At 46.2% G+C, this 25,742-nt stretch overlaps 1 protein-coding gene across 2 annotated transcripts in view; it reads left to right on the plus strand.

The window, feature by feature from the left end:
* The first annotated feature begins 23,085 nt into the window (after window positions 1-23,085).
* TRIM33 (tripartite motif containing 33) overlaps window positions 23,086-25,742 on the plus strand; it is a 121,863-nt gene continuing 119,206 nt past the window's right edge. For both annotated transcript variants that reach the window (XM_056139022.1, XM_056139023.1), the window contains exon 1: window positions 23,086-23,612. In XM_056139022.1, coding sequence (XP_055994997.1) covers window positions 23,111-23,612 — 502 coding nt within the window. In that variant the 5' untranslated portion in view covers window positions 23,086-23,110. The remainder of the gene's footprint in view (window positions 23,613-25,742) is intronic.

The following is a 25,742-nucleotide window of genomic DNA, read 5'->3' on the forward strand; positions in this document are numbered from 1 at the left end:
AAAGCAGAGTCCCGATGAGGGACTGGATGGATCCAGGGCAAACAGTGAGCTACCCTGGTATTGAAATGGGCCAGGCCAAAGCTCCATAGTATTTAACTATAAATTAAGAGCATGCTCATGGACAGATGCTGTCATGATGCAAAAAATAATAACTAGATTTGGACCTTTCTAGGGTTAGGAAAGATTAATCTGGCCTGAGCTCTGTAGTCTGAGATCTGCAGGGAGATGGCCCCAGGAGAGCCTCCCTACAAGCCTAAAATGTATCTCTTACTGTGTCCATACAGAGTAACAACTATTAGGAAGTAGAATTAAGATGTTAATGAAGTTACTGATCTGAGAAGAGAAACACACCTTAAATGTTGCTTCACCCTGGAGGGCTGCAGGTGGTCAGGAAGGTTTAAATATATTGATTACGCTGTAAGAGAAGGAGGTTAGAAGGGGTGAGAGGTGAAAGAGGTGAAGAAGTGTGGTTAGAAGTGGTTGAGGTTGAGGTGGTGGAACTGGTTGCTGCCGCCAGAGTGGAGAATTTTGGGAGAGACTGGAGAGAGAGCAAGGTGGTGAGATGGAGCACGGAGAGACTTAGCAAAGGGAACAGAAGGAGATGGGAATGAAGGGCAGTGTGAGACTGGAATGGGGAGCTTAGAGACACTGGAACAGGCATGTGGGGAGAATGGAATAAACAACAACTGATCACCAACCAGCCTGGCCATCATTCCTCCTTCTCCACCTAGGGTAACTGTTGTCCCGGGTGGGGAAGTGGCTTGAGAGCACCAAACGCCGGAGGTAAGAGAGAGCCTCCCGAGAGCCATGCAGCCACGCTCATGGGCTTCCACTTAATAAAGAGACTTTAATTGTCTTTTTATTCATTAAAGTATGTAGCTTTTCTTCTGAGGTTTGATATATTTATAAAATTGTAAATTATTTATAATACATGTGTATGGATCCTCTTTTTCTCCTTAAACCTAATCTTAACTTAAAGATAACTAGATTAATCTGATTTTTTTTTCTTTTTGGGTCTCATCCAGCAATTCTCAGGAGTTATTCCTGGCTCTGTGTTCAGGAATTACTCCTGGCAGTGCTATGGCACCATATAGGATGCTGGAGGTTGAACCCAGGTTGACTGTGTGCAACGTAAACGCCCTACTCAGTATACTATCTCTGGCCCAATCTGATAATATTTAACAATATGGTACTCTTTTAGTATATTTTGTTTAAATTGCAAATAGCTTTGGAAATGACTTTCAAATATTTTTCTTGACAATATTATATACATACCCATAGATAATACAAGCCTTAAAGGTAATTTGCCCATTTCCTCAGTCTGTAACAAAATAAAACTCTACTAAGTTGATCTTTTTTGTTTGTATGTTTTTGTTTTGGAGTCACACCTGGAGATGCTCAGGTGTTACTCCTGCTCTGTGGATCACTCCTGGCAGTTCTCAGAAAACCATATGGGGTGGCGGGGATTGAACCCAGGTAGGTCATGTGCAAGGCCAGCTCCCTACCCACTGTACTATTTCTCTAGTCCCCTATCTTTTATATCACTATTTGGTGTTACCATTACCATTAAATACTATTACCATATTTCACTACTAGTTATTATACTAGGCTAGTAAAAATTCTTGGCCTACTTAAAAAAAAAAACAAGGTTATTTAAAAACAAAGCTGTAGGTGTAGGTATATTTGCTGCTGCCAGAATATTCTCCTAAATCTATCAGTGGCTAGATCTAAGGAATATGGGTACACATTCATATATAAGTATAACTATAAGTATAACTATGTTAAAGAGGCAGAATATACCCTGCTAGATATTCCACTTTACTATAAATGATGATTTTAAGCAAAAGGCACTTTAAAAACTGCAGGTTATGTTGGAGGGTATGAGGTGGTGGTGGGTGTGATAACCATGTGCCAGGATCATAAATGTTGACACAAGGAAGGGGAGGAGGGAAGGTAGGAGAGAGGAAGGAAAGAGACACATGTAACAAAGAAACTGGCCATGCAGGAAAGGGGCTTGGACTTATCCCTGACCTCCTGCAAACAGAGCTGTCCTTTTCTGTGAAAGATTCTCTTGCTACCATCCAGAACGAAGCATCCCCATCCCCAGGGGTGGTGAGCATAGGCAGAGGACATTCTGTCCAGGCAGACATAGTGAATCTAACTCTTCTTTTGGGTCACATCCAGCGATGCTCAGGGCTACTCTTGGCTCTGCACTCGGAAATTGTCCTGGTGGTTCTCAGGGAACCACATGAGATGCCAAGGATGGAACCTGGGTCAGCTGGGTCAGTCAAGTGCAAGGTAAACACCCTACCTACCTGTTGTAGGATCACTCTGGCCCCATCTTTTTTTTTTAATTATTTGCTTTTCCTGGCACCAGAGTGATCTGGTAGGGCATTTGCCTTGCACAAGGCCAATCCGGGTTTGATCCCCGGTATCCCATATGGCCCCCTGAGCTCACCAAGAGTGATCCCTGAGCACAGAGCCAAGAGTAAGATGTGGCCCCCAAACAAAACAAAAAAGTAGTACCAGAGATCAAATCCAGGACCTCACACATGCACAGCAAGTGCTCTATCATTGTATTATACACCCATCTTTGTATACTTTTGTCCTGCCAATCTGTCCCACACTGATTCAATTCTCAGGTCCAGCTGAGACCAGAGAGGTTAAAGTCAAGCTTTTACCTCCTGTGCATATTAAAGCAAATACAGACACATGCATGCTTATGTATCTTTCTAGAAGCCTCTCCATGTTGACATCCACAAGCACAGAGACAGCCTTCCAACCCACCACCACAGAGTTCATTCCACTTGTCTCTGTGTAACTGAGGAAGGCATTTTATTTTTAATTGTTTATCTGCTCTATCTGCCTGTATGTACCCAATGACTTCTTGGGGCCCTGACATGTAGAACAGGTCTCTTCCTGTGCTCAAGCCCTTTTAGGGAACTCTCTGGACACTACACGAGGCAGGATCTTCCTTATAGCATTCTTCTCCTTCTCCCCTTTCACCCCCCTTCTCCTCCCCCTCTTCCTCCCTTCCTTCTTCTTTTCCACCCCTTCTCCTCTCCCCTCCTTCCTCCCTTCTCTCCTTCCTCCTTGTACATCCCCCTCCTCCTCCTCCTTCTCCTCTCCAAAAATGCCTGTTTGAGTAAGAGCTCAGGCTTCTCCAGAAAGAGTGGAAATAAGCAAAGAACATAGAGACAAGCAAGAGAGATTCATGTTTAAGAGAGATCCTAGCTTGAAGAGCAAGACTTGTTTTCTGTTTGTTTGGAGCCACACTTGGCAATACTGATCAGAGGATACTGCTGACTCTGCACTCAGGTTTGATTCCTGGTGATTCTTCGTGATTCCTATGGGATGCCAGGGATTGAACCCGTCTTGGCTTGTGTGCAAGGCAAGCACCCTACCCACTGTACTATTTCTCCAGCCCTCTGCTTCTTTTCTAAGCTTCTTTTTTGATGTTTGTTTGTTTCTTTGTTTTTAAGCCATACTCAGCTGCTCTTGGGGGCTACTCCTGGACTGGTGATCCTTACACTCAGCAGAGCTTAAGGGAGCACATGGTACCAGGGATCAAACCCAGACCCCCTGCTTGCAAAGCACTTGCTACATTCATTGAGTTCTTCTTCTAATACCTTTAGTCCAATTTTTCAACTCTTTTTTTGTTTCAGTTTTCTAAATTTTTTGATGGCCTAACTCTTTGGGTTTTGAGACTCATCCAATAGTGCTTAGGGATCACTCCTGGAATTGTGCTCAGGGATCATTCCTGGCAGGCTCAGAGGGCTATATAAATTACCTGAGATTGGATCCACGTCAGCTACATGCAAGGCAAGCACCCTACCTAGGTGGTACAATAATTCTGGCCCCATGGCCAAACTTCTTTCATGAAGAAACTTCTTTCACACACTTTAGCTCCCAGCAAGAGAGTGCTCGCTCTGATACCCTACACAATATGTCTCCATCCAGGGATCCCCCCACACTCTCTGACCTGCCCTGCGTCCCAGCTGCTTCCTCCATCTCATGCACAGTCACTTACACTGTGGATCCCACTTAATGACTGTGGAAATATTGGGAAAAGGAAAATGGAAAGAGGAGTTCTGTTTTGATTGATTACCTTCTCAGAAACCTCTCCTGCCCACAGCTTTCATTACTTGCAGCCAGAAAAATTGTAAATATTAAACTAAGCTTGGAGATATCCCTTGTCTCCACATTAAGCCTGGCTTCTCTTTCAGAAGTTATGTGATGGATCCCCACTCCTGATCTCACAATCCACAAAATGACTGACTGCTCCATAGTGCTCTATAAATCTGATTTCACAGAAGTCACACACACACACACACACACACACACATTTTTGTTTTGTTTGCTTTTGTTTGGGGGCCACAGCCAGCAATGCTCAGGGGTTACTGGTTACTTCGACTCTACTCAGAAATTACTCCTGGTGGTGCTGGGGGACAATATGGGGTGCCAGGGATCAAACCCAGGTTGACCGTGTGCAAGGCAAATAAATGCCTTACCTGCTGTACTATCTCTTTCTCTCTAGTGATATTTCCTTATATCTAATCTACCCATCTGACTTCTGCATTCTATTTTCCTCTGTATTCTTAGGGAATCTACATTAAGAATTTGTCTTTCATTTCAAACTCTGGAGTACCATTCTTTATTTTTTCCCCTTTATTTTATTTTATTTTATTTTACAGTTGTAGATTTACAATTTTTTGTGCTTTGGTTTCAATTATACAATGATCAGATACCCATCCCTCCACCAGTGCCCATTTTCCACCACCATGGATAATATCCCTCCCACCCCCATCCCCCCATCCCCCCTGTCTCTGTGGCAGGGCAATCCCCTGTGTTCTCTCTCTCCTTTTGGGTGTTGTGGTCTGCAAAAGAGGCGTTGAGTGGCAAACATGTTCAGTCCATAGTCTACTTTCGACATGCATCTCCCCTCCTGGGAGGATCCTCCAAACACCCTTTATTTGGTGCTCCCTTCTCTATCTGAACTGCCCTTTCCTCTAGGATACCCGGCTGGCCTCTAAGTTATGGAGTAATCCTCCTGGTGCTGATCTCAGCTATTCTTGGGTATTAATCTCATACTTTGTTACTTTATATCCCCCAGATGAATGCAATCTTTCTATGTCTATCCCTCTCTTTCTGACTCATTTCACTTAGCATGATACTTTCCATATTGTACCACTTGTATGTAAATTTCATGACTTCATCTTTTCTAACAGCTACATAGTACTCCATTGTGTAGATGTACCAAAGTTTCTTTAACCAATCATCTGTTCTTGGGCATTCAGGTTTCTTCCAGTTTCTGGCTATTGTAAAGAGTGCTGCAATGAACAAACAAGTGCAGATGTCACTTCGACTATACATTTTTGCCTCTCTGGGATATATTCCCAGGAGTGGTATTGCTGGGTCAAATGGGAGCTCAATTTCTAATTTTTTGAGAATCGTCCATACTGTTTTCAGAAGGGCTGAACCAGTGGACATTCCCACCAACAGTGAAGGAGTGTCCCTTTCTCACCACATCCACACCAGCATCGGTTGCTTTTGTTCTTTTGAATGTGGGCCAGTCTCTGAGGTGTGAGATGGAGTACCATTCTTTTTAAAATATTAATTATAAAATCCTAGAGGGAGGATGTAGCTCTGTAGCAGAACACTTGCCTTGCATGTGTGAGACCCTGGGCTCATCCCCAGAACCAAGGAAAGATAGAAAGAAGGAAGAAAAAAGGAGTGCAAGAGAGAGAGAGCACAACAGGGAGGGGCACTTGTCTTTCAGGCTGCCAACTCTGGTTCTTCAATTCCCAGCACCCCATATGGTCTTCTGAGCACATGAGCACCTGGAGCACCTTGAGCACCACAGGGTATGGCCCAAAAGACAATAAACAACAACAAAAGAATAATAAGAAAGAATAAGATTCTAGAGGGTTTAACTTTTATTTGATTTGTTTTTTTGTTGTTTTGTTTTTCGCCACATCCAGAGGTGCTCAGGACTTACTCCTGTCTCTGTGCTCATGGATCACTCCTGGTGGTGCTTAGGAACCAGATGTGGTGTCTGGGAATAGAACCGAGGTCAGCCACGTGCAAGGCAAATGCCTGATCTGCTGTACTGTCTCTATATCCCAAGGCATTTAACTTTTCTGTTTGTTTTTGTTGCACACCCCAAAGTGCTCAGGGCTTACTCCTGACTGGACTCAGGGATCACTGCTGGCAGGGCTCAGGGATCCTATGTGGAGCCTGAATTGAGCCTGGGTCAGGTGAGGGCAAGAGCGCCTTACCCTTTGTAGCGTCTCTCCAGCCTGGGCATCTATATGAGCACAGGTGGTTCTCAGAGCTTACTCCTGGCTCTACGTTCAGGGATCACTCCTGCTCTGGGGACCATATAGGGTGCCGAGGATTGAATCCAGGTTGGCTGTGTGCAATGCAAGAACTCTGTTGGCTGTACTGTCTCTTTGGCTTGACCACGTTGTTGCAATGAATGTAGATTTGCGGTTTTGTTTGAATCTATGTTTTTGTGTTTGGATAGATACATAAGAATGAAATTCATCATGATCACTGGTGGAGAGATGGGTACTCGATCACTGTACTGTATGTATGAAACATAATCACAAAAATTTGTAAATTTTTTTTTTCTTTTTGGGTCACTCCTGCGATGCTCAGGGATTACTCCTGGCTCTGCACTCAGGAATTATCCCTGGCGGTGCTCAGGGGACCATATGGGATGCTGGGATTCAAACCCCGGTTGGCTGTGTGCAAGGCAAACGCCCTACCTGCTGTGCTATCGCTCCAGCCCCATCCCCAGGAAAAAAATTTTTTAAAAATTTTTAAAAATTTTTTTAAATAAAATAAAATTTAATTAAGAAATAAAAAATAAAAAAGAATGGAATTCATATAGTTCTGTTTTAGTTTTGTCGAGGGGCCACCATCCTGTATAGTGGTTAGGTGCACATCTGGCTTTGTGCTAGGGGTGTCAATATCAGTAGTGCTCAAGGAAATCGTGCAGTGCTGGAGATTAAACACTCACCAGTGAGACTGGCCACTTTCCTCCATGGACCTATTGCCCATCTCACCTTCTTTTGGTGGAGTGTCTGTTCAGCTATTTTCCCCATTTTTTTGGATGGGTTATTTTTTTTTCCTTGTTAAGTTTTGTGAGAATTTTTGGGTTTTGTACCACACCCAGTGGTGCTTGGGGGTTGCTCCTGGCTTGGTACTGAGGGGATTCTTCCCAGTGGCCTTGGGGGAATTGTGCCGTGTTAGGTGTTGAACCAGGAGCTCCAATGCACATTGTCCAGGCTTTTTGAACTACCTCCCTGGATTCCTAATATATTATTTTAATTTTATTTTTTTGGCTTTTGAGTCACACCCCGCAAAGCTCTGCTACTTCTGCTTCATTGCATGAGGGGGTTGCTCCTGACGATGTCTGGGGCGCTATCAGGCGCCAGGAGTAGGCAAAGCCAGTGCTCTACCCTTTCAGCTATCTCCTTGGCCCTTGTTTCTTTTATTTTAGTTGCAAGCAAATAGGTAGGGTCCCTGGTAAAGTATACTTTGGGGAAATAATTAAAATGAAATTGCCTTGGGACTAGAGCAGCAATAGTGCAGGTAGGGTGTCTGCTTGCTTGTGGTGAATCTGGTTTCAATCCCCAGCATCCCAGATGGTCTCCCAAGCCTGCCAGGAGTGATCACTGAATGCAGAGCCAGGAGCTGTAGCCCAAAAATGAGAGAGAGAGAGAGAGAGAGAGAGAGAGAGAGAGAGAGAGAGAGAGAGAGAGAGAGAGTCTAGCCCTGAAGTAGCCCACAGGCATCAAACCACATCCCTTTGAAATACAAACCTGAGGCCCCACCCAGAGAAGGGTGGACCCCTCAGAAAAGGAGAAATTGCAGAAGAATCTATGAGATTGTGAAGATACCACCAACAATGCAAAGGATGAGAGTGTGAGAAGATCATCAACAGTACCAAAGCTTTCCTGTGACAATGTCCGGATTAACTTCTATGTATGCAAAACTCTAGTGGGAAAAAAAAACATTGTACAGAATTTCCTTCCAACAGCCTTTGGGACTTCCTCAGGGGGGATTAAGCCTGGACATCCTGCAATCAAAGCATATACCCCAGCCTCCCCCCTACTCCCCACAGCCATTGAGTTACCAGTCCCCCTCTAGTAACAGATTCTTTTTTTTTTTTTTTCAGTAGTAACAGATTCTTTAGCTATGTGGAACTTTTTAGTTTGATGTAATTTTGTTTATTTTTTCTTTGGTTTTTTGGACAGATGGAGTCAAATCTCTGACTATAATACTAGGATAGTATCAGTGTTTTTGGTATTTTTTTTCAACCTGTATTTTCTCCATGTAATTTTATGGGTTTGGGTCTTGAAGTTCAAGTCTTTAACCCAGGTGGAGTGACTTTTGTGCAGGAAGGTGTGAGATAGGTCCAGCTGTATTCATTAGTGACTATCACCTTTCTCAGCACCATTTCCTCCAGAGAGTTTCCTTTATGCTCTTGGCTTTTGTGTTGTGAACAAACTGCCCTTATGTGTTGAATATATGGACGTTAAAATTCTAGATTCACAATTCTACTTTATTGATCTGTGTATTAGGTTAATGCTATATTGGTTTTTTTTTTTCTTTTCTTTCTTTTTTTTTTCTGTAGAGGGCAGGGTTACTGAAGTGTTGGCCACAGTTGATGGTGGATGCTTCTGGCTCTGTACTCAAGGATCACTTCTGGAAATGCTCAGGAAATCACATGCTGCAAGGCCAGGGATTGAATTTGAATCAACTGTGTGCAAGACAAACACCCTATATTCTGTACTATCTTAGCCTTCTTAAAATAAAAACCTTTTTTTAAAAAAATTTTTGGGTCACATCTGATAGTGATCAGGACTGATTCCTGGTTTTGTGCTTAGGGATCACTCCTGGTGGGCTCAGGTACCATATGAGAATACTGGGAATCAAACCATGGTTGACCAGGACAAGGCTGCCACCTTACTGGCTGCTCAGTGATCACTCCTGAATCATTCTTGGTGGGCTCAGGGGACCATATGGGATGCTGGGTATTGAACCAATACAGCATCCTGCTGCTGTATTATCTCTCTGTCCTCCCATGTATTGATTAAATAATAGAACATCCACTGTGGTATGTATGTAGTTTTATTATACCCACTACTACTATACCAAACGATGCAGAGGAGTTTGTCTTGTCCAAGGACACACAGGTAAGGACACATAGGAATAAATGATAGTACTGGGATACAAACCCAAATAGTCTGGTTCACACTTTTTTTTTTTTGGAGGCATACCCAATGGTGCTCAGGGCTTCCTCGAGAGGGCCCATTCCTGGCTCTGTGCTCAGGAATCACTCCTGGCAGGGATCAGGAGACCAGGTCCTTTTTTTGGAGGGGTGGGGGCATGATTATTTTTTATTTGGGGACCACACCTTATTTACAGTGCTCAGTGGCTACTCCCAGAGCAGTGCCCAGTGGGTAGCTCCTGGCTTACTCCTGGATAAGTGCTCAGGGCTTAAGGAAGCCTGTGGGAATACTTCTTCTAGGGAAGAAGCCTGAGCCAGCTGAGTGCAAGGCAAATGCCCTAGCCATCCCGCTCAGGATCTACCTCCCTGCCCTCAGAGTAGTGCTTTTTGGAGAGTGACAAGTTGATTTGGGGTGATATTGTGACTGTGAAAGCAGATTTATTTAGGAGGTCATGGGTTTCTTGAGTATTGCAACAAAAATTTTCAGACAAAGCTTCAGATATTGGCCCAAGCGATAATACAGTGGGTAGGATGCTTGCCTTGCTTTCGACTCAGCTGGATTCAATCCCTGGCATCCCAGACGGTTGTCCAGACTGCCAGAAGTAGTCCCTGAATACAGAGCCAGGAGTAAGTCCTGATTAGTCCTGGATTTGGCCCAAATGGAAAAAGCAAACAAACAAAAAACACACAAAAAACCAACTTCAGGTGCTTATGAAGTCCATTTATTGTCCAGTTTAAGTAAAGGGTTTTAGGTCCCTCTCAATGCCCAGGATACTCTTTGTTGGTAAATAATGCCACTCATCCTGTTCCTGGTCCAGACTGCAACATTATAGCCCTGTCCCCATGTTCACAACGGCCTACTCTGGTTCCTGTGCCGTTCTCTCTGCAGTGTTTATGTTCCTGGTCTGGATTCTGCAGCTGAACGCTGTCACTTGTGTCCTCTTTCTAGGCCTTACTACTCTAGAATCTGTGACCGGGCCTCTTTAGGGCCATAACGCAGTAGCTCTTTGTCCCTTTAGCTTTCTTATTTCTCTGGCAATGGCCATGAGCATGTGGGTGTGAATCTCTGCTATCTTGACATCTGCTAACACAGGTGACAGGGCAAAGAGATCCTGCCTTCTGTTAGGGTCAGAGGGATACAACATGCCAGGGACTTCCTTTTAGGACTATTTCCCACCTCCAGCCACCATTATCTGTTTTGACTACATACATTTGCAGCAAGATTTCAAATGACCAATTCGGGCTGGAGAGATAGTACAGTGGGCAGGGTGCTTGCCTTGCATGCAGTCAACCTGGGTTTGATCCCTGGCACCCCATGTGGTTTGATCCCTGGCACCCCATGAGTCCTGCCAGGAGTAATTACTCAGCACAGAACCAGGAGTAATTCCTGAGCAATACTGGATGTGACCCCAAAAACAACCCAAAAAACCCCAAAGTAAACAAAACGACCAATTAAAGTGTGTAATAATAATGTGACCAATTAGATTAATTAGCCAATTAATTTAACTAGCCAATTAAATTAACCAAAATAAATTAAATGACTAATTAGAATTTAAAAGAATTTTAATGCAACTAAGTAAATAGTAGCACCATTGTTTGAGCTAGAGAATGCAGATGAGGAAGTTTGGGGCAGACTATGGTAAATGTATGGGGCAGAATATGCTAAATTTGGGTGCCTTTGAGGTAGTTGTGGAGACATTAGTTGGATGATTAGTTTGGGTTTCCAAGGACAGACCTGGGCTGAAGTTATGAACTGGGAGTTAATGTTTGTTTGCTGTTTTGAATTTTGAACCACACTCCGTGGTGCTCAGGTCTTCCTCCTGAATCTTCACTCAGGAATCACTCCTGGTGCTTGGGGGACTGTATGGGAGGCTAGAGACTGAACCTGGGGTGACCACATGCAAAGCAAATACCCTACCTGTTGTACTATTGCTCTGGCCTCTGAAATGGGAGTTACTGTATAGATGACAAATTAAGTTGTGGCATGTATGAACAGACCAAGGAAAGAAAATTGATTGAGAAGGGGATCTAGCATTGTTATTTGAGAAATTGTAAAGTTGAACAACTTGGATCTCAGGCAAGGATTGACTGAGAGGGCTAGGCTTACTCAAATAACACACATTCCCTCGGAAAGTTCATCTTTACACCTCTCCCACCTAGGCTGACTCTCGAGAGATGTCCTTTGAATGCTTGAATGTTCTCATTAATATGAGAGCCTGGTGTACTGGAAGCTGGGGGCTGTATCAGCCTGACCCCTGGGGGCTGGAGTCAGAGCATCTGAGGTCAGTTTGTCAGGCGCTCAGGCAGATGTGAGTCTTTGCACAGGAAGGCTGGGGTAAAAGTTCCTATTTGGCAATACTTCACAGGTGCTTGCACAAGTTACTGCTGGGAGACATAATGTCTGTGCAACTCCATCGCATGGATTGTGCCTGTTTTCTCCTGAATTTCATTCCATGTACCTTTTCCCTTTGTTGTTTCTCATATTTCACACTTCATTGCAAAAACCATAAATATAATTTTTCTAGGGGTTGGAAGGATAGTACAGAGGGGTGGGTGCTTGCTTTGCATGTGGTGGCTGATCAGGGTTCAATTCCTGGCATCCTGAATGGTCCCTGAGCACCATCAGGAGTAATTTCTGAGCAAACTGCCTGGAATAACCTCTGAGCTCTGATCACATCTGGGTGTGCCCCCTCCCCCCCAAAAAAAAGTTTTTCTGTACTTTTTTTTAAGTGAAAGAAGACAGGATTTTGTTTTTGTTTTTGTACCACACCTGGCAATGCTAAGGGCTTACTCCAAGCTCTGCACTCAGGAATTGCTCCTGGTGGAGCCTATAGGATGCTGGGGATTGAACCAGTACCCTATTCACTGTACTATTGCTCCATCCTGAAGCAAGATAGTTTTTATTAAATGAAGCTTGCTTAGAAAGGTGTGAGGGAAGAGAAAGAGGGGAAATGAATGTGTTTAAGAGAAAACATGGTCTTCTCCAGAATGGAAAAAGCAAGCAAAGATACAGAGAGACAAGCAAGTGAGATCCATGTTCAAGGAAAACACGGATTTGAAGAGCAAGCCAAGTTTTTCTGTACTTCTGAGTTGGGGGCCCCCAGAACAATCTCACAATTTCTCTTGTGTGTATGTATATATATATATGTGTGTGTGTATACATATATACACATATATGTATATATACACACATATAGGATACTATATAAGATATATAAAAGATGCATATCTTTCATATATGTGTGTATATGTATGTGTGTACATATATATGTGTATATATGTGTGTATATATACGTGAGTATGTATATAAGATATATATCTTATATATCTTATATATATCTTATATATATCTTATAACATATATGTGTGTATGTGTATATATATGTATGTGAACCAAGGTTGATCACCTGCAAAGCAAGCACCTTAACCCTTAGATTATCTCTCTGGCCCTGTATCTTAAGAGATAGTCTAAGGGTTAAGGTGCTTGCTTTGCAGGTGATCAACCTTGGTTCAGTCCCCAGAACTATATATGGTCCCCTAAGCACTGAGCTAGGAGTGATCCCTGAGAAGCAAGGTCTTGGAGTATGCGAGGCAAGCATCTTACCCACTAAATTACCTCTTTGGTCCAGAAGCAACCCTTTTCAAAGTTATCAATGACTACCACGTTTTAAAACCCAAAGGATGGGGGCTGGAGTGATAGCACAGCGGGTAAGATGTTTGCCTTGCACGCAGCCAACCCGGGTTCGATTCCCAGCATCCCATATGGTCCCCTGAGCACCGCCAGGAGTGATTCCTGAGTGCAAAGCTAGGAGTAACTCCTGTACATCGCCGGGTGTGACTCAAAAAGCCAAAATAAATAAATAAATAAAATAAAACCTGAAGGATGTTTTCCTTAAGGTTGGACCTACCGTTAACAGATAACGAAATGAAGCAAGTTAAAGAAGTTATCCAGATCACACAGCTTGTAGGTGGTTTCAAACCAGGTATCCCCAGAGTCCATCAACCCTGAGCGACAGTCTCAGCAGACTGCACTCCTCACCTTCTAGATGTCTGGGTGCCCACTGCAGTGCAGGAATGTTGTGTCTGTTTCAGCGACTTCAAATAGTTCATGATTGTTTTATTCCATTGCCTTCTCAGAGCACACAGTAAACTGTGTGGGCAAGGACCGGTCATTTTCACTCTGTAAAATTATATAGTGTCCAAAACAACGCTTTTATACTGTTTGGATAAAGCCAAGCAGCAGAAGCCATGCAGCAGCAGACATCAAAAGGTAAAAAAAAAAATCATAGGGGGCAAAACTTTGCTTGGAAATTCAGCTCATTAACTTACTGTTTTGAAGTAAATTTGGAGAAGTCTTATTTTGCTTACCTATCTATACTCCACTCTTTTTACTATCTGCATAGATATCACCCTATGATTGATTTTGATTTTGACCAATCAAAAATTATTTCTTAACTGAAATATTATTGTATAAGCAATCTACCTGGCCTTCCTTCTTCCACTGCTTCCCAACATAATTTTCTACTCTGAAAAGTGGGGCTGGAGAGATAGCATAGCGGGGAGGGTGTTTTCCTTGCACTCAGCCAACTCAGGTTTGATTCCCAGCATTTCATATGGCCCTGAGCACTGCCAGGAGTAATTCTTGAGCATCTCCAGATATGGCTAAAAATAAAACAAAATGGAAAGTAGCTACAGTGGGTTTTTTTTTTTTTGGTTGTTGTTGTTGGGCTGAAGCGATAGCACAGCAGTAGGGCCTTTGCCTTGCAAGCAGCCAACCTGGCAGAGCTGAGTTCGATTCCTCTGCCCCTCTCGGAGAGCCTGGCAAGCTACCGAGAGTATTTCTCCCGCATGGCAAAGCCTACCCATGACATATTCAATATGCCAAACACAGTAACAACAAGTCACACAATGGAGACGTTACTGGGCCTGCTCGAGCAAATCGATGACCATAGGAGGACAGTGCTACAGTTGTTGTTGGGTCATGCCCAGTGGTATTAGGCCTTACTCCTGGCTCTGTGCTCAGAGGTCACTTCTGGAAGAGATGGGGAACCATATGCAATACTGAGGATTGAATCTGGGTCAGCCACGTGCAAGACAAGCACTTTACCTAGTATACTATCTCTTCAGCATCATCTACAGAGATTTATGTCTTTTGAGTGTGTTGAAAACTTATTTAAGACTTCCTATGTTACTCAGCAACTTAAAACTGGGGTTATCAGTGTGAGTATTCCAGTGTAGGAAATTTTCTTTTGGCCACACCATGCAATGTTCAGGGGTTACTCCTGCCTCTGCACTCAAGGGATCACTCCTAGTAGGCTCAGGTGACCATATGGGATGCCTGGATTCAAACCCAGGTAGGCTGTGACAAGGCAAGCACCCTACCGGCTAGACTATAGCTCTAGCCCCTAGGAAAAATTTCTGAGGGATACATAAGTACACAAGTAAAACAAACTTTTGGGGACTGTAGTGGTAGTACAGTGGTTTGGGCGCTTGTCCCCTGAGCACCACCAGGAGTAATTCCTTAGTGCAGAGTCTGCTAGTAAACTCTGCGCATCACAGAGTATGATCCCCAAAACAAAACAAGTAAATAAAAGTTGAGGTTTTTTCTTTTAAAATAACAAGCTTTTTTTTTTGGTGGGGATAAGGTGGAGAGGTGGGATGGGGTGTGTGTGTTGGGGTGGGGGGGAGTTTGAGTCACACCTAGTGGTGTTCAGGGATTACTCCTGGCTCTGTGTTCAGGGGTCACTCCTGGTGGGATGAGAGGACCATATGGGGTGTTGAGGATTGACACCAGGGTTGCTGTGAGCAAGGTAAATACCCTGCCTGCTGTACTCTCTTTCCCAGTCTCTAAAGCAAGTATAGGTTGGCACGTATATAAAGGAAGTATAGGTTGGCTGTAGCACTGCATTGTCCTCCCACTGTTCATCGATTTGCTTGAGCGGGCACCAGTAATGTCTCCATTGTGAGACTTGTTGTTACTATTTTGGGCATATTGAATACGTTACAGGGAGCTTGTCAGACTCTGCCAAGTATAGGTTAATGGGAATTAAATACATATAGTATGTATATAAAATAATATACTATATAATTATCACTGTCACTGTCATTCCCTTGATCATTGAATTACTCGAGCGGGCACCCGTAATGTCTCTATTCCTCCCAGCCCTAAGATTTTAGCAGCCTCTTCTTACTCGTCTTTTCCCAATGTTTGGAGGCTCTTTCAGGGTCAGGGAAATAAGACCTGCTGTTGTTACTGTATTTGGCATATCGAATTTGCCACAGGGAGCTTGCCAGGCTCTGCCCGTGAGGGTGGGATACTCTTGGTAGCTTTCTGGGGCTCTCTGAGAGGCATATATTTATGTCTTTGATAGGCACTGGCACTTGAATACTAGCTGCCAACAGAAGGGCCTGCTTTGAGTAGGAGGATCTGCAGAGCAAGAGCCTGGGGCTCAGATCTTCAGGGGCTGGGACTGCCAGTGTGGGAGGTGGGTTTGTCTTCTGAGAGGAGTGTGACTATGAGGGGGTGCTTAGTATATTATATATACTACTATGTATAATTATATAATTACATAGTAGTATGGTATATAGTAGTATATAGTAGTATAACTATCAAACACAGTAACAAGTCTCACACTGGAGACGTTACTGGGCCCGCTCAAGCAAATCAATGAGCAACGGAGGACAGTGACAGTGACAGTGACAGGTACATATAAGGAAAAGCTATATATTGCTACATATAATTGTAACACACATGCATATATACACATATATGCATATATATATGGTTTTAGGGCCACACACAGCAGTGCTCAGGGCTTCTGGCTCTGAGCTCAGGAATCACTACTGGAAGGGCTCAGGGTTCCATATGGGATCTGAGGATTGAACTGGAGTTGGCCACATGCAAGTCAGCTGCCCTACTCACTATACTATTGCTCTGGTCCACACATGGATTTGTTTGTCTGTTTTAGGACAATACCTAGTCATACTCAGGTGTTGCTCCTTGCTCCTTGCTCTGTGCTCAAGAATAACTCCTAGCAAGGTGTTCGGGAGATCACATGGGATCCTGGGGATTGAACCCTGGTTAGCTATGTGCAAGGAAAGTGCCCTGCTTGCTGTACTATCTCCAGTCCAGGGGTCTCTCTCAATCTGCAATGGCGTAGAAGTTCCAAGATCCTTCAGTGGGTTCCTTCAACAATGGGTAGCACAGAACAACTGTATTATGTATATTTGCATTTTTCTACATATATGCAAAAGTATCAATAATAAAAATTATTTTAATTGGTCATAGTAAGATATTACCAATGATAATCAAATGGAACAATTATACTCTAATGCAGAATAAATTGACATGTTAGAATAGCTATGCTGTAATGGTCATTCTTGCTCTCTCAGAATATCTGGTTGTGACTTGCTCATGTTCTCCCCTGAATGTGTATGTCACTTGTCTATCATTTGGTTTGCTTATTTCCACACTGAAGAAGCTTATGTTCTGTCTTAAACATATTATTTCCCCACTTTTTCTCCTCTTACATCTGACTAAGCAAGTTTTGTTCAATAAATATTATCCTGTTTCTAGAGCTGGAGCGATAGCACAGTGGGGAGGGCATTCACCTTGCACGTGGCTGACCTGCGTTTGATCCCCAGCATTCCATATGGTCCCTCAAGCGCTGCCAGGAGTGATCCCTGAGTGTAGAAACAGGAGCAAATCCTCAGAATCACCAGTTGTAACCACAAAAAACAAACAAACAAACAACAAAAACTACCTTGTTTCACTTTTAAAAATTCAAAATATCTCATATAATATTGCCGAGCCTTAGTTGACCATGGGGAACTCAAACCATGAATAAAGGGGTGCCACATTGCAAACTATCAGCAGTTACTCCTTGTAACTATTTACACTCAGTGAAAATTTTCAACTCATTATGTCTAGAGGGAGAAAACAGGTTTTTAAAGTTATTTTTTAAGGGCACAAAAACTGAAAACAAAACAAAACAACCGAAAACCTGAAGACTATTTCTGTATAGGCATGTTGCTTGTCCCTAGCCCCTCATCACCTGAAGTCTCCTTTGGACACACAAAAGAATCTCGGAACCAAACAGCTCCCGGCAGAGATGCCTCCTGGCACAAAGTCCGGACTTTGTGCCAGGCTGATTTCTTTCTTTCTTTCTTTCTTTCTTTCTTTCTTTCTTTCTTTCCTTTCTTTCTTTCTTTCTTTCTTTCTTTCTTTCTTTTCTTTCTATATAGGAGTACTGCTATTTATTCAGCCACTGATTAGCTGATTGATTGGGCATGAACTCCACCTTACTTTTTTAAAAAATTTTTATAATTTTATTTATTGAATCACCGTGATAACAGTTACAAAGCTTTCAAGTTTGTCTCGGTCATACAGTGAAACACCCATACCTTCAACAGCCCATTCTCCACCACCAAAAACCCCAGTATACCCCCTTCCCACACCCTCCCACTACCTGTGGGGCAGATGATTTCCACATTTCTCTCTACTTTGATTACATTCAATATTTTGACACCAGACCCACCATTATTATTTGGGATTTTACCCCAACACTCAGATCTGCCGAAAAGGCAACAGTAGACAATTTATTTTCTATTGCTGGTTATAAATAATATATGATGTTGTGTGGCTGCAGTAGTGGCCATGCAATTTTGAAATTCTGAAATTTTAACAATTAAATCTGGAGGGATTTCTGCCAAAACCTGCTGACTTCTGATTTGTCCCTGAGTCTCTGGGATCATGGCCGTTAAGCAGCTTGATCAGGAGCCAGAGAGGCCATTCATGGGCGGCAATTCGGGGTCTTGTTGGGACGGGGAGGAAAGGGCCAGCTCCACCCCCATCTCGTGAGGCCAGGCGTGTCTCATCACTGAGGGCCCAAACCTGACTGCCCAATGGTCTCTGGAGTATGGCGGCCACCGAGCCTCCTAGGGGGAGCAGGTGGAAGGACAACACCCTTTCCCCCGCTGGAGCAGCCCAGAGACAGTAATCTACTGCAGGATCTGGACGCATTTCTGCCAAAAGCCACTGGGCTCTGAGACTTGTTCCTGAGTCTCTGGGATCATGGCCATTAAGCAACTTGATCAGGAGCCAGAGAGGCAATTTGTGCGCGATGACTCGGGGTCTCTTTGGGGTGGGGAGGAAAGGATCAGCTCCACCCCCATCCCTTGAGGGCCCAAACCTGACTGTCCAGTGCACTCTGGAGGATGTGTGCCAGGCCAATTTCACCTAGGTGCCTCAGAAGGGAGCAGATTTCGACCCTCCACTTGGTCCCTAGGAATCCTGGCGGCTTCCATCTTCCAGAACCCAATGAAAAGCCAAGATACTTGGGATTAGTGCCAGCAAACTCCAGATTTCATGGGGGAAGAGGATGGGTCAGCCCTTTTCATCTCCCTGCCCTCATAGGACCCTGGATGTCACGCTCACAAGCAGCCTCAGGGAACTATTTAAGCTCATTAATGGCCATGATCCAGAAACATACAAAAGATTCTCGGAACTGAACAGCTGGCTGTAGTTCACTGTAGCGATTTCTCCAGACCCTGTAGCACTGTGGTCCTGTTGTTCATCAGGACATCAGTTTGCCTGAGTGGGCACCAGTAACGTCTCACAACAAATAGTAAGATTTGTTACTGTTTTTGGCATATCGAGTACATCATGGGTAGCTTGCCAGGCTCTGCTGTGCGGGTGGGATACTCTCAGTAGCTTGCTGAGCTCGCCGAGATGGGCAGAGGAATTGAACCCGGGTCGGCCACGTGCAAGGCAAACGCCCTACCTGTTGTGCTATCGCTCCGCCCCTCCAGACCCCAATTATCTAAAATTTTAGATCTCTAGGGAGCAATTGGGCTATGTTTTGTTATTCATAGTAGGCACTTAATCACTTAATCCCCATTATTCATCAATTTATTCGAGTGGGTGCCAGTAACGTCTCCATTCATCTCGGTTGCGTGCTAGCGTAGCCCAATGGTATCTGTTCGTTCTAGGAACATGCAGAGCCTCAAACCGATCATTCAGGGTCTTGACGAAGAAGTCTGACCATCTTGTAGGTGGGCATCCACGTGATCTTCTGATGTCCCGTGGAATCCAATCAGTAATGGCTCTAGTCCAGCGGTTGTCTGTAAACCTCATTACATGTCCAGCCCATCTGATTTTTGATGTCTTGGCAAATGAGACAGCGTCCCTGATTCTTGAGCGTTTGACGAAGATCAGAACTCCGGATTCTATCTCTCATTTGAGTGAATCGTGATATTCCAAGCATAGTTCTTTCGATTCCTCTTTGAGAGACCCGAATAGCGTTCTCATCCCGTTTTCGTAGGGTCCAGGTCTCTGAGGCATATGTTAATGCAGGAAGAACAGTGGAATCAAAGAGATGTGCTCGTAGCTGGAGGTTCTTTGTCCTTTTAGTTATTTCTTCAATGCTCTTGAAGGCATTCCAAGCTGCTCTCTTCCTCCTGCGCAACTCAGGTGCCAGGTCATTCATCATGTTGATTTCTCGACCTAGGTATATATAACTGTTGCATTCGGAGATGGTGGTTCCGTTGAGAGCGAATGGAGCGTCAGGAACAAGGCTGTTTCTCATAAACATTGTCTTCGTAAGATTCAGCTGTAGTCCGACCTTTCCACATTCATGGTCAAAGTCGTTCAGCATTTGTGCTGCTTGGCTGATGTTTGGTGTTATTAGAACGATGTCATCAGCAAAGCGGAGGTGGTGTAGTTGCCGACCATCTATCTTCACTCCCATGCTTTCCCATTCCAGTCGTCGCATGATGTTCATAGTAGGCAATACAAATAAATTATCTCACATCTGTCTGTTTGGCAGGTTTGAGTGGTGGTGGGAAATTCAAAATAACGGTGGTGGGAAGGTGTGATGGTGGTGGGATGGAAGGTGTGATGGTGGTGGAAATACTGAATGTAATCCATTATTGTGAACAACTATGAAAATTGAAAAAAAACCACACCATTAAAAAAAAGGTTCCTTTGATTGTTATCTTACTTTCTCTTTTTCTTTGCCTGGTTCAAGCCATTCCAGATTGGCCAACTCCTTACCCTTCTTCTAAGAAGCTAAGCATTCCTACCTGCCTCAGGCCTTTTGTACTAATTGCTTCTTCCTCTGCCAGAGCTACAGGCTGACTGACCTATCTGTGGAGGCTTTATTAATCATCTCTCATCTCTTCTACTCTACTTCCTCCCTTCTTCTTCATAGCTCTTTCTTCACTGCTTTCTGTCATACATTTGACAAGCTTCAATTAGACTGTAGCACTGGAGTACTGGCCTCTCGTTGTTCATCGATTTGCTCGCGTTGACACCAGTAACGTCTCCATTGTGAGACTTGTTACTGTTTTTGGCATACCAAATACTCCACGTGGAGCTTGCCAGGGTCTGCCGTGTGGGTGGGATAACTCTAGGTAGATTGCCAGGCTCTCCAGGAGGGACGGAGGAATATCAAACCCAGGTTGGCCGCATGCAAGGCAAAGACCCTACCAGCTGTGCTATTAGACTGTAATTTCTTGAAAGTGAAAACCCCTTTTGTTCCATGCTGTATTGTCTCAAAAACATCACCTGACTTTCCATTTGTTTAGAGGTTTTTTGGGGGCTGGGGAGGTAGTACAGGGCCAGGATGCTTGCCTCGCAAGCTGCCATTGGACTACTCGGGTGCACGGCATATCACTGCCAGACAGGAGACCCCAGAACACAGAAACAGGAGTAAGATCTGAACACAGTCTTGTGGCCCAAGAGCCCCCCCCCCCCACCCCTACAGATCCCCTGCTCCAAAGGTTGCTTAAGGCATGCCTGGCATCTAGCCCAGGACTCCCTAGTGTAACACAAGTGGGGAGTCCATGTTCTTGAACTAATGAAGGGAAATGGTTCTTTGGCTTATTTTAAGGTCTAGACCAGCTCTAAGAATAGCTTCTTGGGAACAATGACAGGAGAGAAATGTATGAACCAGTTTTCTGTTTTTGTGCCACACCCTGTAGTAGTCAGGGTTTACTCCTGGCTCGATGACTGGGTGGGTTATCAAAATGGGTCAGCCACAGGCAAGGCACTGTAGCACCATCTTCCCGTTGTTAATTAATTTGCTCGAGCGGGCACCAGTAAGGTCTCCATTGTCAGACTTGTTACTGTTTTTGGCATATCGAATATGTCATGGGTACCTTGCCATGCTCCACTGTGCGGGCAGGATACTCTGGTAGCTGAGGTGGAGGACTCGAACTGGGTCAGGCCCATGCAAGGCAAATGCCCTACTCTCTATGCTATCGCTCTGGCCCAGGGCAAGGCAAGTCCCTATAAATAAACTTTTCTGATTTTTTTGGGGGGCCACACCCGACAATTCTCAGGTGCTACTCCTGGCTCTGTGCTCAGGAATTACTCCTGGTGAGCTGGAGGGATCATTTGGGATACTGGAGACGGAATAAGGTAGGCAGCATACAAAGCAAGGGCTCTATTAGCTGTTCTATTGCTCTGCCCCAATCTTTTTTTTTTTTTTCATTATTAGTGAAACACCATGAGGTACAGTTGTAGACTTACAAATTTTTGTGCTTGGATTTCAGTTATACAATGATCGAGTAGCCATCCCTCCATCAGTGCCCATTCTTCACCACAAATGATCCCAGTATTCCCCCCCCCCCCACCATTCCCTTTTGTTCTCTCTCTCCTTTTGGGTGCTGTGGTTTGCAAAAGAGGTATTGAGTGCTCTGCCTCAATCTTAAATCAGCTGTTCTGCTACCAATACTCCCGGGACCCCCTTCCAACCCCAGCTGCAGACTTAGTACAGCAGGTGGTGCACTGACCTTGCATGAGGCAGGCCTGCTTGTCTGCCTGGCATAAGCTCTGATCCCCACCAGGCGTGATGTGGCCCCTCCAAACAGCCAGCCAACCAACCAAACCAAAACCAAAACAGTAAAAACCAAATCCACCAACCCCCCCAAACAAGCCAAAATTAAAACAAGAGAGCACAAAAAACCATTTGGCTTCTTTTTCTTATTTATTTTTGGATCACACGCGGCTCTTGCACTCAGGAATTACGCCTGCTGGTGCTGGGGGTACACACACGTGAGGCTAGAACTCGGGTTGGCCGCATGCAAGGAATCCTCCCTACAGCACTATGCGCCTGCCCTTTTCTTTCTTCAAATACAAACCACCTCGACGGTTTGCATTACTTACATTACTAAGGGCAATGTGACCCGGCGTGAGCCGCCAGGACGCAGAGCAGCAGGGGCTGGGAGTGTTCAGGACTTAGTACTGGCTCGACAGGCAGCCTCCACTCTGGCATAACACCCGGACGGGCAGAGGCAGCTTTTCTGCACCATCAGCCTTCTCCCCACTTCCTGGTTCGGGACTCAGGGTGTGGCTTCATCGGTTCTGCTTCGAAAAGCTCCCCAGGGACTGGAGTTCTGGTCCTTGGCGAATCCGGTCCGCCCACCACCCCAGAGGTGAGCAGCAGCTGAGCGGCGCCTCTGAACCCCCGCCGCGCTCTTCTCCTAACGGCCTCCTAATTTCGCAGCGTGGGGCTCGAGCGCGCAGAGGAAGAGTCAGCAGGGACCGCGAGGTCCGCACCTAGGAGTCCCCGCGGGGCAGCCGCAGGTTTCCGCCGCGACGGCGCCGCCCGGTGACGCGCAGCTCTGGCTTTAAAAGCTCACACGGCGCGGCGCCGGCGCGCACGCGCGCCCCGCCCCGCCGCTGCGCACGCGCCCCGAGTTCCCGCCGCCCTCCGGGTCCGGCGCTGCGTGCGCGCCCCCGCGTGCGCGCGCGCTCCTGCCGTCCTGCTCGCGCTGGGCGCCGCTCGTGCTGCGGCGCGGCGGGCTGGGGGCGGCGGCGGCGGCGGCGGCGGGCGCGGGGCGGTCCGGCGGGTTCAAAGAGGAAACATGGCGGAAAACAAAGGCGGCGGCGAGGCCGAGAGCGGCGGCGGGGGCGGCGGCGGCGCGCCGGGCGCGGCCGGGGCGGCCGGGCCGGCGGCGCAGGAGGCGGAGCCGCCTCTGGCCGCCGCGCGGGCGGAGGAGGAGGAGGAGGAAGGCGGCCGGGCTGACGCCGAGGGCGGCGGGGCGGCCGCGGCCTCCTCGGGCCCGGCCGCCGCTGCCCCCGCGGTGCCCGGCGCGCCCGCGCCGCCCGCTCCCGCGCCCGCCCCGCCGCCCGCCCCGGCCCCGGCCGCGCCGCCCGCGCCGCCCGCGGGGGCCCCCGCGCCGCCCGCGCCGCCCGCGTCGCTGCTGGACACCTGCGCCGTGTGTCAGCAGAGCCTGCAGAGCCGGCGCGAGGCCGAGCCCAAGCTGCTGCCCTGCCTGCACTCCTTCTGCCTGCGCTGCCTGCCCGAGCCCGAGCGCCAGCTCAGCGTGCCCATCCCGGGGGGCAGCAACGGCGACATCCAGCAGGGTGAGCGCGCGGGCCCGGGGGGCGGGCGGCGGGGAGGGGCAGCTCGGGGGCTGGGAGGGCTTGGAGGCGGCGGGGGGCGGCGAAGCAGGCCTGCAGCGCCGGGGTCCGCCGCGGTCGGGGCGACTTCGGAGTTCGCTGTACGGTAAGGAGCCCCTATTGTTCTGGGCAGTGTGCTGGGAATGAATGAACTGGGGGCTGCGCACTGCCCTGCGCGAGGGGCACCGATGCAGAGGTGGTGCTCGGGGCCCCCGGGGAGAGGGCCCAAAGTGCCGGGGAGCAGGCTTCTCGCGGGGGAGACGCTCACGCCGGCCTGGGAAAGTGTTGGAGGGCACTCGGGGGCCTCGCGGGTCCCCGGAGCCAAGGGGGTGTGTGTGTGCTGAAGGTGCTGGGTTGAATTAATGGGGCTGGCTAATTACAGTGCCTTCAACCCCTTTTCTGGAACCTTTGGGACCAGGTGTGTTTTGGATTTTAGAGTAGTTTGGAAATTCTCGCTCTTTCTTGGGAACGTCTCTTACATAACACTCCAGCAGGTTCTGGGTTAATTTATTGTCAAGCACCTGAGTGTTTTGTGCAGTGAGACAGAAATACCAATGCTCGTGGGATACACAGCAGCCTCACATGGGTACAGGGCTCGAGTTGCGAATTCATAATAGAAAATTTCAGCGCTTTTACGTATTGGACCGTGACTGTGGAACTTTTTGTACTGAAGGGTCTGGGAACTCATCTGGTTGAATGGATTTTGCTCAGTGGAGACTAAAGGAGAGTTCCTGGATATAAAAGGACTTTATATCAAGAGGCTTAAAGGATCACATTGGTAATCCAGAACGATCACTTGGGATATCCTGTATGAGAAAGGAAGGCAAGATTGAGGGTAGGACCACATAGAATCTTGGTGATGGGGGTGAGAAATGTTTGGGGCAATCAGGGAAGGACTGAGAACTAGTATTAAAGAGCAGAACATTTGGGTGTCTGGTCTACCCCTCCTTATGGTTTGGACAGATTGATATTTGGTTACCCTCTTTTCTCATTGTGGAACAAGGATAAAATCCCACACATTGGAACCCGGAATGTGGTTCATCTCACTCTTGCATTGCATTGTGTCAGATCCTGAGTTTGATTCCTGGCACTGTGATAGACAAATTACTCACATAATAAGTAATTGTGAGACAGAAGTGTGTGAAGTGACTAGTTCTTGGTAGTTATTAAGGAAATGACAAACCAATTTTGGGGCCAGAGCGATAGCACAGTGAGTAGGGTGCTTGCGTTGCATGCAGCCGACAGGGGTTCAATCTCTGACACCCCAGATGGTCTCCCAAGTCCCACCAGGAGGGATCCCTGAGTACCACTGGGTGTGACCTAAAAACAAAGTAAAAGGAATGCAACCAATTTAGTAAGTGTTGCAGTTGTATTAGTAGGAACAAGTAAGAAAGTAACCAAGGACATGGAATGGGGATGGCTGAGCTTGGTGTGAATGAGACAGAGTTGCCCATGCTGAATTCTCGGCTTCCTGTTTGTTGGTTGCCACCTTATTCATGCACTCAAAACAGGTTTGTGTGTATGTGTAGGGTTGATGATGCTTTTAGTTTGGATTTGTTTTTGTTTTTTGGCTCACAGCTGGAGATGCTTAGGGGTTACTCCTGGCTCTGCACCCAGGGATGATCACTCCTGGTGGTGCTCTGGGAACTCTATGGCATCAAACCAGGGTCTGTGCATGCAAAGCAAGTGCCTTAGCCGATGTACTCTCTCTTTAGCCCCTAGTTCGGAATATTTGGAACTTGTATTATTGAGATACGGAGATGGGGATGTTAAGAGCGATGCAGAAGATACTGGTAATGGTGGTATATAGGGTGAATAATAGGCATATAACTGCTTAGGTCTCTTGGGCATAGTAACATATGGGATTTAGTGTTCTTGTGGAAAACCTGAATTAGGTGAGAGAGATAGAGGGAACACCAGGTAAAAACTTTTTGACAACAAAAACTGGCACACATCCAAAAGAAAAACACTCAGTGTTGGTGTAGATGAAGGGAGAAAGGGCTCTCCTTTATTGTCGGTGAGAATGCCGACTGGTCCAGCCTTCTTGGAAAACTATATGGACGTTTCTCAAAACACTAGAAATTGAGCTCCCAT

The sequence above is a fragment of the Sorex fumeus genome, unplaced genomic scaffold (assembly GCF_029834395.1).
Source record: "Sorex fumeus unplaced genomic scaffold, SorFum_2.1 ptg000131l, whole genome shotgun sequence".
NCBI classification, from domain to species: domain Eukaryota; kingdom Metazoa; phylum Chordata; class Mammalia; order Eulipotyphla; family Soricidae; genus Sorex; species Sorex fumeus.